This window comes from Lycium ferocissimum, chromosome 9 (genome assembly GCF_029784015.1).
Source record: "Lycium ferocissimum isolate CSIRO_LF1 chromosome 9, AGI_CSIRO_Lferr_CH_V1, whole genome shotgun sequence".
Classification (NCBI taxonomy): domain Eukaryota; kingdom Viridiplantae; phylum Streptophyta; class Magnoliopsida; order Solanales; family Solanaceae; genus Lycium; species Lycium ferocissimum.
This window is the reverse complement of record NC_081350.1, coordinates 6,938,593-6,954,902: the sequence shown is the minus strand read 5'-3', so window position 1 is coordinate 6,954,902 and position 16,310 is coordinate 6,938,593. Positions and strand designations below refer to the sequence as shown.

The 16,310-nt window shown below is 41.3% G+C and overlaps 1 protein-coding gene across 1 annotated transcript; it reads right to left on the bottom strand.

Annotated features, from left to right (window-relative positions):
- Positions 1-12,466: 12,466 nt before the first annotated feature.
- Positions 12,467-16,028, bottom strand: LOC132031552 (uncharacterized). Its single transcript, XM_059421539.1, has 9 exons — positions 15,844-16,028; positions 15,508-15,721; positions 15,013-15,399; positions 14,607-14,789; positions 14,062-14,382; positions 13,769-13,830; positions 13,526-13,613; positions 13,272-13,477; positions 12,467-12,962 (listed from the first exon to the last, which is right to left on the bottom strand). The coding sequence occupies exons 1-9, from the start codon at positions 16,026-16,028 to the stop codon at positions 12,467-12,469; spliced, it is 2,142 nt and encodes a 713-aa protein (XP_059277522.1).
- Between the last annotated feature and the right edge of the window lie 282 nt (positions 16,029-16,310).

The following is a 16,310-nucleotide window of genomic DNA, read 5'->3' as shown; positions in this document are numbered from 1 at the left end:
GATCCAAGGTCGGTAAAGCCTTTAGTGGCATTTATTGTTAGGGCTGAAGTTTGGTATTGCCGATAATAATTGATTCTAGAATATAATTAGCGGTAATTAAGTTATTTCTGCAAATTAATTGCAGCTAAAAGCATATTTTGTTGTAGTGCGTAAAGGTATGTAAGGATAACCCTTTCTCTCTAAAGGCATGATTTCTTTATTGTGAACCCATACATGATATCCATAATTTCTTACTTCCTAGAAACGCTAGAAGCTCATCATTCTCAAGGTTCTCATGATATTATTAACAAATATTCTCTATATGATGATGATGATGATGATTCTATTTCTAACGACACCAAAGCATATAGCTCCTAATGTTTTCATGATATTATTGTGTTGTTCCATGATTATTGATTTTACTCATTGTTGTTGATCTCATCTTATGGTATTTGTTCTTTCAAGGTGAGATGTAGCGATAATGATTACTCCATAATAGAAATCGGAGGTTTATCGACCTTGCGTCACTCCGATAGAGTTGTAACATTTTATTTGGGCTCTCATGCATGCCTTATATATGTGTATGTATTTTCTCACACCACGCCGTGCTATAGTCGGTTGAGCAGGCACCTGGATGTGCACACCTTTGCAGTGGGCACACTATGATGTTACCCAGGAAGCGGGATGCCCTGGACGCAGGATGATATGATATATGGATCGGGCTCCACGTTTCGCAACAATATATATATATATATATATATATATATATATATATATATATATATATATATATATATATATATTTTTTTTTTAAAAAGGCGAGCATGTATGACATCCGCCTTAGAGACACCCGGATGTACAAGTTATCTCTCCTATCTTATATTGCTTTTTCATATCTCTATTATGTTATTATTCATGCCTTACATACTCAATACATTATTCTTACTGACGTCCTTTTGCTTGTGGACGCTACATTCATGCCTGCAAGTAGGCAGGGAGACGGATCAGATCCCTAGGTGCTTCATCAGCGGATACACATGAGTGCTCCATTTGCTTCGGAGTAGCATTCTAGTGGTAACATTCTTTTGTGTACCTATTTGGGCACGGCGGGGTCCTTTCCCATCTTTATGATATTATGCTCTCCTTGTAAAGGCTCGTAGACAGTCGTATATAGTTAGATGTTCCATGATCTTACTGATTCATATTTTCATACATAATTTTTGGTAAGCCTTGTCGGCTTGTATATATATGGGCATAGTCGATGATGATCAAACAGATGAGCTATTTTTTTTTATTCATGCCCTTACAGATTGTAATTTTCATAAGTTATCTTTCGTGGTTCACCTAGAATGATAATAAGACGCATGTTAAAAGGTGCTCGATAGGTTAGCTCCGGGTACCCGTCATGGCCCTCCAGTTGGGTCATGATAGAAGTGGTATCAGAGCAGTTCATCCTAGGATGTGTCTACGAGCCATGTCTAGTAGAGTCTTGTTTATGGGTGTGAAGCACGTCAAACTTATAAACAGGAGGCTGCGGGGCATTTAGGACTGATTGACCTTTCTTTCGTATCTTAGATCGTGCTATAGAGCTATGATATAAGGATTTTCTTATTCCTGACCGTGTGTTATGATTTCAGCGATGCCTGTAAAGAGAAATGCAATAGCAGCCCAGAAAGGCAAGACAGTGGCAGGTAGAAGGGCTGAGTGGGTACCGCCAATAGATATAGAGGAGGGTGAGTCCCAGAATGAGGTTCCATCTCGGACCTCTCATATTTCTCCTGCTCCAGAGGAGCATGGAGTAGCCTCAGCTCCAAGTCCAATACCCCTAGTTCCTCCACTGAATCCCTCAGGTCAGGAAATGAGGGAGGCTATTCAGTTGCTGACCCAGTTAGTAGCCGCTTAGGCTCAGTGGCAAGGTACGAGTCATGGAGATAGAGCTGTCAATGCCAGAGTCCATGATTTCATTAGTTTGGACCCTCCAGAATTCTTTAGGTCAAAATCGGATGAGGACCTGCAAAACTTTATAGATGAAATGTTGAGAATATTGCGGGTAATGCATGCTCTTGATGTTGAATCGGTAGAGTTAGCTTCTTATAGATTGCAGGATGTAGTTGTTCAATCGTATAGTACCTGGGTATTTTCTACAGGGGCAAATGCACCCCCACCGGTATGGCAGGAGTTGTAGATGCTTTTCTCTGCCACTATTTACCGCCAGAGGTTCGACGGGCCAGAGCTGATATGTTCCTAAACCTCAGACAGGGGAACCTAAGTGCCCGAGAGTATAGCATTCATTTTAATTCTTTGTCTAGGTATGATCCCGCTATGGTAGCTTATATGAGAGATAGAGTTCAGCGATTTCTGAATGGATTGGGACCCCATTTGATTGATGACTGTTTGATGGCCTCACTTCAGGAGGGTATGTATATTTCTCCTATTCAGGACCATGCCCAAACTGTGGAAGAACGATAGCAATAACGGAGGAGTGAACGTGATTATGATAGGAGTTATGGTAAGAGGGCCAGATCCTCAGGTGTTATTAGTGACTTTAGAGGGGGTCAGAGGTAGCAGTATTCTAGGAACTCGGGCCAGTCAATGGTTAGTGCACCTCCTCGATTTGCAGGCAAGATACTTCATTGCCTTATTTATTCCAGACCAGACCAGAGTTCCAGAGCTTCAAGTTCTCAGTATAGGGGTGATTCCCACCAGGTGAGACCACCTTTACCACGAAGTACTCAGTGTGGTAAGGTACATTTGGGGCAGTTTCGGTTGGGATCAGATGTTTGCTATGCTTGCGGCCAGACAGGCCATATGATGTACGACTTCCCATCTAAAGGTGGTAGAGGTATAGTTCAGCCCACAGGATCAGTAGCTGGTTCTTTATCATCGGTGCGCCCTCTGGGGCAAAGTTAACAGGTACCAGCAGATCATGGTAAAGGTAGAGAAGGAGCATCTAGTTTGAGCGATCCTTAGAACCGCATCTATGCACTAGCTGGGCGACAGGATCTCGAGTCTTCAACTGATATTGTCCCAGGTATATTATCGGTATCTCCTCACGATGTATATGCATTGATTGATCTAGGTTCTACATTGTTGTCTGTTACTCCATATGTTGCCGGTAGGTTTGGAGTGACACCTGAGTCGATTAAATCTTTTGAAATACCTACACCTGTTGGTTGTCCAGTGATAGCTAGGCGTGTATATAGAAATTGCGTGGCTGTAGTTTTCGACCGCCATACCATGGCTGATTTGATTGAGCTAAGTATGGTAGATTTTGTTGTTATTATGGGTAGGGATTGGTGGCTTCGTGCTTTGCCAATGTTAGTTATAGAACGAAAACGGTTCGTTTCCAATCTCCAGGAGAATCGGTTCTAGAATGGAAAGGTAATACAGCATCTCTGAAAGGTAGGTTTATTTCCTATCTCAAGGCAAGAAAGATTATTGCTAAGGGTTGCATTTATCATCTAGTTCGGGCTCAAGATATAGAAGCAAAGACGCCAACCCTTCAGTCTGTCCTAGTAGTGTATGAGTTTCCTGATGTATTCCCCGATGAGCTTCTAGATTTTCCACCAAAACGAAAGATTGATTTTGCTATTGATGTATTGCCGGATACTAAACCAATATCTATTCCTCCTTATAGAATGGCCCCTGCAGAATTGAAATAATTGAAGGAGAAACTAAAGGATTTGCTCGAGAAAGGCTTTATTAGGCCTAGCTCATCACTGTGGGGAGCACCAGTGTTATTTGTGAGGAAGAAAGATGGCTCCTTGCGAATGTGTATCGATTACAGACAGTTGAATAAGGTTACGATCAAGAAAAAGTATCCGCTTCCAAGAGTTGATGATTTATTTGATCAGCTACAGGGTGCCAAGTGGTTCTGAAAAATAGATTTAAGATCTAGGCATCACCAAGTGGGAGTTAGAGTGAAGGACATTCCAAAGAAAGCCTTCAGAACTAGATATGGTCATTTTGAATTTCGAGTAATGTCATTTGGGTTGACTAATGCACCGGCGGTATTCATGGATTTGATGAATAGTGTATTCAGGCCTTTTCTAGAATCGTTTATGATTGTATTAATCGATGATATCCTGGTGTATTCTCGATTCGAGGCAGAGCATGCAGATTATTTACGTGCTGTCCGTAGAATTATTCAGGCACCGAGGTCATATGCAAAGTTCTCAAAATGTGAGTTCTGGTTGAATTCTGTGACTTTTCTAGGGCACATTATTTCATCAGATGGTATTCGGGTAGATACCCAGAAGATTAAAGCGGTGAAGACTTGTCCAAGGCGGACAACACCTACAGAAGTTTGTAGTTTTCTAGGTTTGGCAGGTTATTACAAAAGATTTGTAGAAGAATTTTCTTCTATCTCTGCACGACTGACGAAGCTGACTCAGAAATCAGCCAAATTTCAATGGACGGATACTTGTGAGCGCAGTTTGCAGAAGCTCAAGAATAGATTGACTTCGGCCCCTGTCCTGACACTCCTAAAAGAATCGGAGGGATACATTATTTATTGTGATACTTCAGGTGTTGGATTAGGATGCGGATTGTTGCAAGCTATAGAAATTCCAACTTGGAAATGGGAAGTAATTAACATGGACTTTATTACACGCTTGCCCCGTTCTCGACGTAAGTATGATTCTATATGGGTGATTGTGGATAGACTTACTAAGTCAGCTCATTTCTTACCGGTCAGAACTACATATGTAGCAGAAGATTATGCAAAGCTTTATGTTAAAGAGATAGTATGAATTCACGGTGTCCCAGTAGCTATTATCTCCGATAGAGGGACTTAGTTTATAGCAAATTTCTGAAAATGTTTTCAAGAAGGTTTGGGGACTCATGTGAGTCTTAGCATGACATTCCACCCACAGACGGATGGGCAAGCTGAATGTACCATTCAGAATCTTGAGGATATGCTACGGGCATGTATATTGGATTTTGGAGGTGGTTGGGATGATCACTTACCACTTATTGAATTTACTTATAACAATAGTTATCATTCTAGCACCCAGATAGCCCCGTATGAGGCTTTATATAGGAGAAAGTGTAGATCAACAATTGGGTGGTTTGAAGTAGGAGAGACCAAATTGATAGGGCCAGACTTGGTCTAGCAAGCTATAGAAAAATTCAAGCTTATACAGGATCGATTATTAACAGCTCAGAGTCACAAAAAATCCTATGCAGATAATCGTCGAAGGGACTTAGAGTTCCAAGTGAAAGACTGGGTATTCTTAAAGGTGTCTCCAATGAAGGAAGTCATGAGATTTGGTAAAAAGGGGAAGCTCAGTCCCTGGTACATTGGACCTTATGAGATTGTACGCAAGGTAGGAAAAGTGTCTTACAAACTAGATCTACCTCCTGATTTGGAGTCAGTTCACCCAGTTTTCCATGTATCAATGCTTCGTAAGTGCATTGGAGATCCTTCTAGAATTGTATGAATAGATGATGTCTAATTTACTAAACAATTGTCTTATAAAGAAGCCCCCATTGCCATTTTAGATAGGCAAGTACGAAAGCTCAGAACCAAAGAGGTAGCTTCAGTTAATGTTTTATGGAAGAATAATAATAGAGAGGAAATGATTTAGGAAGCCGAAGAAGATATGAAGTTCAGGTACCCACATTTATTTTCACCTTCAGAGGAGACTCAGGCAGAGCCGCCATTACCCTCAGGTATGTAGTGTTTTTCCTTGATGTTTTCCTGGTCGTGTGTGGCCATGGTTAATGTTATTGTCTTTGTAGACCTGTGGGGCGATGTATTTTGGTTGCTGTGCAGGATGGTAGTGCCATATTATAGGGGAAACTCTGGCAAATTTTTTATAGAATCCCTGAGAACCTAACATTTTAGGACGAATTTCCTAGGGGGGGAAGAATGTTACACCTCGGAAATTCCGTATGTGTTGCCTTGTTGATAGGCTAATGTGAGCTTAAGGTAATTATGAAATCCTTATGAGATTAACGGAAGCATTATATAGCTTAAAGTGTATACTATAAGAGTTTGAAGTTATATGAATATATGAGCCTAACTTCGTTGAAGGAAGTGAAATGCAAGTCGTGTTCGGAAAGGTTTCCGCTATAAATTGAGTTAATATTTATTTAGAAATATCTTGAGAGGCTACTACAGGGCCTATTGTATGGTTAAGGAAGAGTTATATAAGTGTTAAGAAGGTTCCATGAGGATTGGAAGTCTAACGAGTCGACGAGAACGAAAATCAGGATTTTTCCCAGTTGTACGGCCATATGTACGGACCGTATAAATTATACGGCCCGTATAATGGTCCGTAGGTTTGTTCCTGCTGCTCCTAAACGCACACACAAGTATACGTGGTCGTACAAGTAATATAGACTGTTAAGTCCAGATATCGATCCCACAGAAACTTAGATTCTACTGTTAAGCTAATTCAAATTCGAATGAAACTATTCAAGAAAGTGAAAATCAAGATGTTAGTTTTACTAGACTAAAACTGAAAAGTAAATAATTTGTGATGGGTGTTTTTGTGGCTGAGAATATTTTGACAAAGATTGTAAGGTTTATCAGATGAGAGAAAGTTCTAGGGTCATGGCTTTCGACAATCCAGTTGATCTTCAAACAATTCCACCTATCTTATTTCCTGGGTTACTAGTTGATGGGTTAATTATAACTTTATGAGTATCTTCCGAGTTGCTCACAAGTCTGTAGATGCTACTATAACGCCTATATCCCTATGGTCATCAGAGGTAACAAGAACGCATTTACTCCTCCGTATTCAACCAAGCAAGGGTAAAGGGTATATTACTATCCTCATTAGCGAAACGATTATATCGAACAAGCCCTATTTATTCTTATTATGCATGCAAATTCCCTATCTCTAGTTCAATTCACATGCCACAGATAGTGTCTAACTATTGGCCAGATAATCAAACAATTAAGATCAAGAATAAATAAGCAACCCAAAATATGAAAAATCAATAGAAAAGAATTGTTTTCAAACCAACTTTCAAGTCTTATGCCACAACCCTAGAATTAAGAAGTTTAGCTACTCATGATTCGATCATAGACAAAAGAATTCATGAATAATCTAGGGTTGAAAAAGATGAAAAATAAAATAAACCTAGAGAGAGAAATTAGAACGGTGGCTTACAAGTCTTCCAAATATCCCAGCACACCATTTTTTAGCTAATAAAACGTCTATATATAGTCTAGGGTTAAGACAAAAAATAAGTAAACCTAATCCCGATTGAAACGGGAAAACTGCTCGTCGATGCGCTTTCCTTCCGCATCGCGGAAGGGTCGCCTGATGTATTTCCGCTTTTCTTCCGCATCGCGAAAGAAAAGCCTGATGGTAATTTTTTGCCTGGAGCTATTTTTGTCTGCTTTCTTCACGCGATGCGGAAGGAAAGCGGAACCTTCAGTCGAATTGTTTTTCCTTTTAGTTCATCACTTGTGGTTTTCGACTCGTCACCTCGTGTGATCATCATATGCTCCAAAATCAATCACTTTAAGCCTGGTTTTCCATTGTTTGACTTCATCGTACCTATACGCATGAAATATAACGACATAAGTTCAAATACGACGATTGCATCATGGATTAAGTGATAAAAGTCATAAGAATAGGATGTAAAATGACACGAAACATGATATTTGTGCCAAATATCACCACCACCCACTTAGACTTTGCTCACCCTCGAGCAAACACAAACCAACACTAAACTACACTTCTAACGCAACTCATTCAAATAGGTACGTTAATGCGGGATTCGGCTAGTATGGCTATCTCAAAAGAAAGATTTCAAAACCAAAACAATGAGCCAAGTTACGAAAGCCATGCCAAAGATTTAAAACTTTCATTTTTAGCACCAAGGACCACCTTCCTAAAAAACACTTCACTTTTAAAACCAATTGACCCAACGACACCACTTTAAAACATGTAAGCAACCTTATGATAAAAAATCAACGCTTCACCACTCTATTGCTAATTATGTGCCCTCACCAAAATAAAGTAGTCCATATCTCTCAAGAATCACATATGTTTAAATCAAATGGACATAAAATCAATAGGTACGCTCACTCTCACAAAGAATATCACATGTAAAATACGACGTACCATAGGCTTTCCCGTACTTTAACCACTCCACTAATACAAGTAAGACGAACCTAGAATCAAGTAGGACTTCGAGGGTTGTAATGTAGGCTAAGGGACGGGTAGGAATTATTTGGATAATAGTGACTAACCTCCCTAAGCACTTTAATACATATACTTCTATCATTCTTGCACAATCTCTTCATTAGCCTTTATTCAACACCAACCAACCTTTAAATTTCTCCCAATTCACCCATTTTTCTTTGTTTAAGCACCACTCTTTTGAAAGTCACACAAGTTAGAAGGAAAACATTTTCGCTACATTTTTTTTTTTTAATTACCAACTAACAAGTGAATTAGTTCTTTTCATTCGGTGCTTCCATAGTCTTCCTATATTACAATTAACAGCCATTTTCCCTCTTTATTTCACATCCCAACTCCTATTATACATGTAAATGATTAAAGTTCTCATAGAGTATTTGGATCAAAAATCAAGTTTTATAGAACAAATGGGTAAAGGCTAATTAACTGCTATCAAAGAAAAGGCTAAAGGCTCAAAAGGGTTAACTAGGGTGCTATTTACAAGTTGGTAGGATAACTTTTTTAGGCTTTTTAGTGACTATTCAAAGAAACACCTCTACCATTTTCTAGGCTCAACCGAATTTCATTTTGCTTCGCGAACACACAAGGCAAGTTCTAGACGTCAATACCAAACATGGATACAAACGAAAAAACTTACACACACATGGCACACAATCAACGCAAAAGGGATCAAATTTTGTCCCTCGAATCAAACAACAATAAGAAACAACAATGCCAAGTGGGTCATAACGAGTCAAACAAAAACCATTTTCAAGTGCTTTCAAGAGAAGTGATACAATTTCAAGGCATGCTTTCAGAAAAAAAATAAAAATTCAAGATCACTCATATGCCAATACTTCACCTAACCTGTGCACCTAGCATTTGAATACACCTATCCTAAGGACTAATTTTCCCTCAAGCGGTGTTGTCATCCACCCGTCATCAAGAAAAGCCCTTTCTATGACTATAAAAGAAAAATCTACCTACGCCCGGTTCAAAGGCTCCCCCTCGGGAAAGAACCGAGGCCATAAGAAAACCAAAGGGGGTGGATGATGACTGCCTACTAATGACGAACTTAAGAAGTTATCAAAGAAAAATAAGAAAACTAAAATCTTTTTTGCTTTTTTTTTTTCAACTTTTTCTATTTTTTTTTTTTGACACTAAGACTCTAAACTAGTAAAAAAAAAAAATCCTAAGGCATACTAATCATCATCCGCAACCTCAAAACCTATTGATACAAACTAGGGACGTATTTTACCACCCCACACTTAAAATTATGCAATACCCTTAATGCATCTATATTTGAAAAAAAAAAACAAAGCTCAAGTAAGGTAAGAAATACTCCCTGGGGCCCACTAGGGCCTAGTTGTCCTCATCGATGTAGTCCTCATCGTCGACCTCGCCATCATCCGGCTCGGCGTCTCTTCTTCTTCATTGTCATCGCCTTGTATAGCGACTACTGCCTCCTCTCCTCTTCGAATGCAGTCATTACTCGATCAACCGAGTTTTCATCCTCATCCTCAGGTAACTGAGACATCTCACCCACAAGTGCCCGAGAATGTGGTTTGTGGGGTGTCTGAATAAAGACCCTTGAAGATCAATGTTAAAATGCTCACTTGCAACCATCATCCCCGTGTAAAGCTGGGCTAGCACTGTGGATTGGGCGGACCTCTCTTCTGCCGGAGTCAAATGATGTCCGGATGCACTCGCTGGGGCCATGGCGTTTGAGATGTCGAGTGCGTCAGTGGGCGCCTCAAGCACTCTATTAGTAGAGTATGCCAACCCCTCATCGAGCCTCATGACGTAAGCAGTGAGAGTGTTTCCATAACTCAGCCGCTTAGACTTGCCAGCCCCCACTCTTCGAATTTCCTGCATCATCCAATACCCAATGTTCACCGGCTGCCCTATCATCAAGAAATACACTATGCATGCTCTATCCTTTTGTACCTCCGAGAAGTGATCAAGTGGCATGATTCTAGCATTTAGAAGGCACAACCAAACCTGGGCTTCTCCACAAAAATTACTCATGCTCATGCTCCAATGCTTCCGAAGAGGCCCTGAGTATCGTGCCCATTGATCTTTAGAGTTGGCTCCACAAAGAGTTTCTCGGATAGCCCTGTAATCAGGCCTTTTGATGAATTCTAGCAACGGTTCACTAGGCACATCTGGGACTCCAATTGTCCCGCACAAAGTCGAAGCCGTCAATGGCACCCAATTTTTTCGAACGAACACAGAACTGTGATTCCCGCAGATTTCAATGCTAGCGTATAATTCCATGACCAAATCAATATTTACTGGCCCCGGTTGCTCAAACACAGACTTCCACCCCATGGCGACTATGCAGTTGTAAATGTCCCAAAAATTTCTCTTCAAAGGGGCTAGGCTGATTGCTCGCTCATGATTGTAACCCTTCGAGGTGTCGAATCCCGCATACCACTCTTTCCCGTCCCCAAATAGATGGGGGTAGGGATTCCTTTTAGACGCCTGAGGAATGGCAATCGCGGGATGCTTGCCCTTACCAGATGTTTGCCCTTTTGTCGCTTTGGACTGGTTTTGTGCTCTTCCTTTTTTTGTACCTTGGGAGGAGGAGGCGATAGATTTTCCCTTGGACTTGGCGTGAACCATCTTGCCTGCAAAACAACACATTACCAAATGAGAAGTACAGGTCAATAACTAAAGGAAGTCGTAGCACAACCCCACACTTAATCATATTACATGTACGTAAGTCTAGAATGCGTGGCTCCTGTCAATTAATTTTTTCGGACCTCAACCCTGAGCCAATTTTTTTTAATAAGCACACAATTTGGAGAACTAACCCAACACTTACTTCAAACTACATTACAAAAATCAAAATCAAAGAAGTTAACTACTCCTACATGACAAAGCAAACAAACACAAAGTAAGCAACTTCATGTTGTAAGGCTTGGGGTGAAAAATCCCAACTTTCTAATTCTCCATCACAATTCAAATTTTATGGTGAGAGGAGATGCACAAGGGTTCCTATGATTGGTTAATGTTCCATTGCTACTCAAGACTTCACAATTTCCACAAAAACTTGGTTTACGACTTTTATCAAACACCTTGTGGGCATAAAATCGTCCCTTAACTTTTGACAACAATGGTGGGTTTGGAAACCGTCCCTTGTGCAATGGGAGTCATATTCTAGCCATAAACACTCATACCACACAAGCAATACCAATCCCCGCCCAAAATTCCCTCATACCCATATCCCTACTTTACAACTACAAACATCATGAACAAGGGGGAAAGGGGAAAAAATGGAAGATGAACCCACTCACCTTGTGAAGTTAATAGAGGATGGATTGGAGCAACTTGAAGTTGGTTTTGTTAGAGAAGGAATGGGGATGGGGATTTTTGTTTGATAAAATATGTGTGTGAGTTGGTGGGAATGTTTTGTGAATGAAATAGGAAGAGGGGCCACGGGTTATAACATAAGTAAGAGAAAAAAATACAAACCGGGTTGACCCACGCGATTGGTCCGTATCACGGGTCCAACGCGCGGATCACTGAACGCAGTGGGTTTTTTTGGCTCAGGCGATCGCATCGCGCAGAGGATCGCGTGATATTTGCTTTTCAGTCCACCAAAAGCCTATGTGCGATCAATCCGCATCGCGGAGCCGATGCGCAAATCACTGGGCACTTTTATATATTTTTTTTCTTTTCCGCCCAATTCTTGCAACATGAACAAATGTGACATATATCATAAGAAAAATTGGGTTGCCTCCCAACAAGCGCCTTAGTTAAGGTCGTGGCACGACACTTTTTATATTTTTCTCATTTTTTTCATTTTTTTCCACACGGGTTGCCTCCCGAGAAACGCTTGATTTAACGTCACGGCAGGACGCAGGCTTTCCTCAAGCCTCCTTTAGATCCACCGAGGTCTTCTTCGGATTGATGACCTCTCCAAAGTAGTGTTTGACCCTCTGCCCATTTACCAAGAATGTCCGCTCTGCATTCAGCGGCTTCAGCTCAACTGCCCCATGTGCGGTCACCCGAACGACTTCAAACGGCCCCGACCACTTACTTTTCAACTTCCCTCCGAAAATCTTCAACTCCGGAGTTATCGTTGAAGACTAGCGCCGGTACAAAGTCACGAGGTTGGATGCGCTTGTCGTGAATTCTCTTCATTCGTTCCTTGTACATTTTCGCGTTCTCATAGGCATGATAGCGAAACTCCTCCAACTCATGCAGCTGCAACAGTCTCTTTTCTCCAGCTTGAACCATGTCTAAATTCAGCTTCGTTATTGCCCAATATGCTCTATGCTCGAGCTCAACTGGTAGATGACATGCCTTACCAAAGACGAGCTTATAGGGAGATGTGCCAATTAGAGTTTTGTAAGGTTGATCCGCATGCCCACAAGAGAATCATCGAGCTTCGATTGCCCAATCTTTCTGCTCACGCTCACGATCTTCTCCAAAATCCTCTTAATTTCTCTATTCGATACCTCCACTTGACCACTCGTCTGAGGATGATAAGCAGTCGCTATCTTGTGTTTCACCCCATACTTGAGCAATAACTTATCAAAGAGTTGATTGCAAAAGTGCGTACCTTGATCACTGATGAGGGCTCGAGGGGTCCCAAACCTTGTAAAAATGTTCTTTTTCAAAAATCTTGCCACCACACTAGCATCATTGGTGGGAAGTGCAATGGCTTCCACCCACTTCGAGACATAGTCTACTGCAACCAATATGTAATTATTCCCCTTTGACGGTATGAACGGACCCATGGAGTCGATGCCCCACACATCAAATAATTCAATCTCTAAGATGCCTTTCAAAGGCATTTCATGACGCTTGGAGATAATTCTGGTTCTCTGGCAGCTATCTCAGGCTCGGACAAATTCATAAGCATTTTTGAACAAAGTAGGCTAGTATAACCCGGACTGAAGTACCTTTCCAGCTGTTCTGTCACCCGCATGATGTCCCCCATAGGGTGATGAGTGACACTTCTCAAGGATCGCGGGGACCTCTTCCTCGGAATACACCTTCGATCACCGGACCGTGCCAACCTCAGAGATAGGGCTCATCCCAAACATAGAAACGACTATCATGCAAAATCCACTTCTTTTTCTCATGATTAGTACCAGGGGGTAAATCTCACTTACTATAAAGTTCACCATGTTTGCATACCATGGCACCTCAGTTGATTGAACAACAAAGAGTTCTTCATCAGGAAAAGTCTCCTTAATTGCCACTGCCTTATCCACATGTTCCCGATCTTCCAGTCTCGATAAGTGATCTGCTACCTGATTTTCTGTGCCTTTTCGGTCAAGAATCTTGATGTCAAACTCTTGCAACAGCAACACCCAACGAATAAGCCTCGGCTTTGCATTATTCTTCGCAAACAAATAACGAACTGCAGTGTGATCAATTTACACAATCACCTTCGTGCCCACAAGATATGATCGGAATTTGACAAAGGCATAGACAACCGCCAATAACTCCTTCTCTGTGACAGTATAGTTCATCTGTCTGCATCAAGTGTCTTTCTGGCATAGTAAATAGGATGAAAAATCTTATCCCTTTTCTGACCAAGGAAAGCTCCCACAGCAAAATCACTTACATCACACATCAAAATAAACGGCAGGGACCAATCGGGTGCGATGATAATAGGAGCGGACACTAACCTCTGTTTCAACTCATCAAAAGTCATCAGGAAGGCTTCATTAAACAAAAGCCTTACATCTTTCTATAAAAGCTTGCACATTGGATTAGCAACTTTAGAGAAGTCTTTGATGAACCGTCGATAGAAGCCTGCATGCCCAAGAAAACTGTGCACTCCCCGAACTAAAATAGGCGGTGGCAATTTTTCAATTGCTTCAATCTTTGCCTTGTTAAACTCTATTCTCTTGCTCGATATCTTGTGCCCAAGAACGATACCCTCTCGAACCATGAAATGGCATTTTTTCCAGTTAAGTACCAAGTTCGTTTCTTCACAACGAGCTAACACGGCATCAAAATGGTTCAAGCAGTCATCAAAAGAATCTCCAAAAACAGAGAAGTCATCCATAAATACCTCCACATAATTTTCCACCATATCGGTGAAAATATCCATCATGCATCGTTGAAAAGTACCTGGAGCATTGCACAAACCGAAAGGCATCCTCCGGAATGCAAACATGCCATATGGACATGTGAATGTGGTCTTCTCTTGATTCTCAGGTGCAATCATGATCTGGTTGAAACCCGAATAGCCATCCAAAAAGCAATAATAATCGTGCCCAGCCAATCTGTCGAGAATCTGATCCATGAAGGGTAAAGGAAAGTGATCTTTTCTGGTGGCATTGTTCAACTTGCAATAGCCAATACATATCCTCCAACCAGTAACAGTTCGTTGAGGCACCAATTCATTCTTCTCATTTTTCTACCAGTCATGCCCCCTTTCTTCGGGACACATTGTACAGGACTTACCCATTTCTTTGTCGGATATGGGATAAATAATGCGGTGTCAAGCCACTTGATTACCTCTTTCTTCACCACCTCCTTCATGATCGGGTTCATTTGCCTCTGGCACTCAATACTAGGTTTGCTGTCTTCCTCCAATAATATTTTGTGCATGCAAAACGAGCTACTAATACCTCGAATATCAGCTATCAACCACCCAAGGGCTCGAACTCGATCTCTTAGCACTTGTAACACACGTTCAACCTACACATCAGTAAATAAGCAGAGAGGATTACGGCAATGTGTCTCCACTACCCAAGAAAGCGTAGCGAAGGTGAGGAGGTAATGGCTTAAACTCAAGAACTGGAGCCTCTTCAATAGATGGTTTCGTCTTCTTCCATGACTCTGGTCAGTCTAGCTCGTCAAACGGTGTACTTGCTCGTAGATAAGCGCATGAAGTGTCAAGAATGCTAAGACACTCCTCGACTTCTGCATTAATCGTCAGATCTTCCCCATACACCAAAGCTGTCTCCAACGGGTCTCGTGAAGCTAGAAAGTGATCTAACTCAGCATTAGTGAGCTCGAGCTCCACCACGGAGATCATCTTCAACTCCTCATAATGGGCTAGAAGCTTGGTAGCTTTAAACACATCAAAAGTCGACTCTTGTCCATCAACTGTCATGGACATCTTCCCATCTTTCACTCGGATCACAGCATTAACAGTGGCCAAGAATCCTCTCCCCATGATGAGAGGAACACTTTTATCTGCCTCATAATCAGGTATCACAAAATCAGCTGGCAGAATAAATGGGCCTACCTTCACAAGAACATCCTCAATAATACTATCAGGATAAGCAAGAGATCGATCAGCCAACTGCAATGTAATAGTGGTTGGCCTAGGCTCACCCAAGCCCAATGTTCAGAACACAGAGGTGGGCATCAAATTAATACTAGCACCCAAATCACACAATGCTAGCCCAACTTCAATGTTGACAATCGTAATCGAAGTTGTGAAGCTGCCCAGATCTTTCAACTTTGGAGGAATTTTACTCCTCACTCTAGAACTAAACTCCTCAGTAAGTGCAACAGTCTCAAACTCTGTCCAATGCTGTTTGTTCAAAACCACATCTTTGATATACTTAGCATATTTTGGAACTTCTTGCAAAAGCTCCACCAAAGGTATCTTTGATGTGTACCTGTTTTAAGAGTTCAAGATATTTCTTGCAAGCCGAATCTGCTTTCTATTTCTGAAGTTCTTTGTGGAAAGGGAGGGGGTGGTCGAACCACTTCCTCTACATGTTGCTCTGCGACTGTCTACTTTGGTTTAGCTCGCTTAGCAGGGATAAGTTCTGCCTCTGCTATGTTCTTCTTTTTCGGAGGTACTTCTTCTAGCTCTCTACCATTCCTCAAAGTGACTGCCTTGTACTCTTTTGGATTCTTCTCAGTATCACTAGGAATAGCACCCGGTGGTCTGACATTCTGCATAAGAGCCATTTTCCCCATCTGACGCTCAAGCTCGTGAATAAATTTCTTTATCTCACTCTGAACTTTCTGATTTTGTTGCTACGTTACTTGATTTTGAGCTATGAGTTGCTTCATCATCTCTTCTAAATTGCTACCTGGCTAAGCTTGAGGCTGCTGATAATTGTTCGGCTTATGGAAATCCTACTTCCCAAATGGAGTGTTGTAATTATTTCCATAATAGTTTTCCCGATTTTTAATACCGCGGTTCTGCTGCCCCACAAAATAGACAGACTGTGGATTCAATGGACAATTGTTATAATC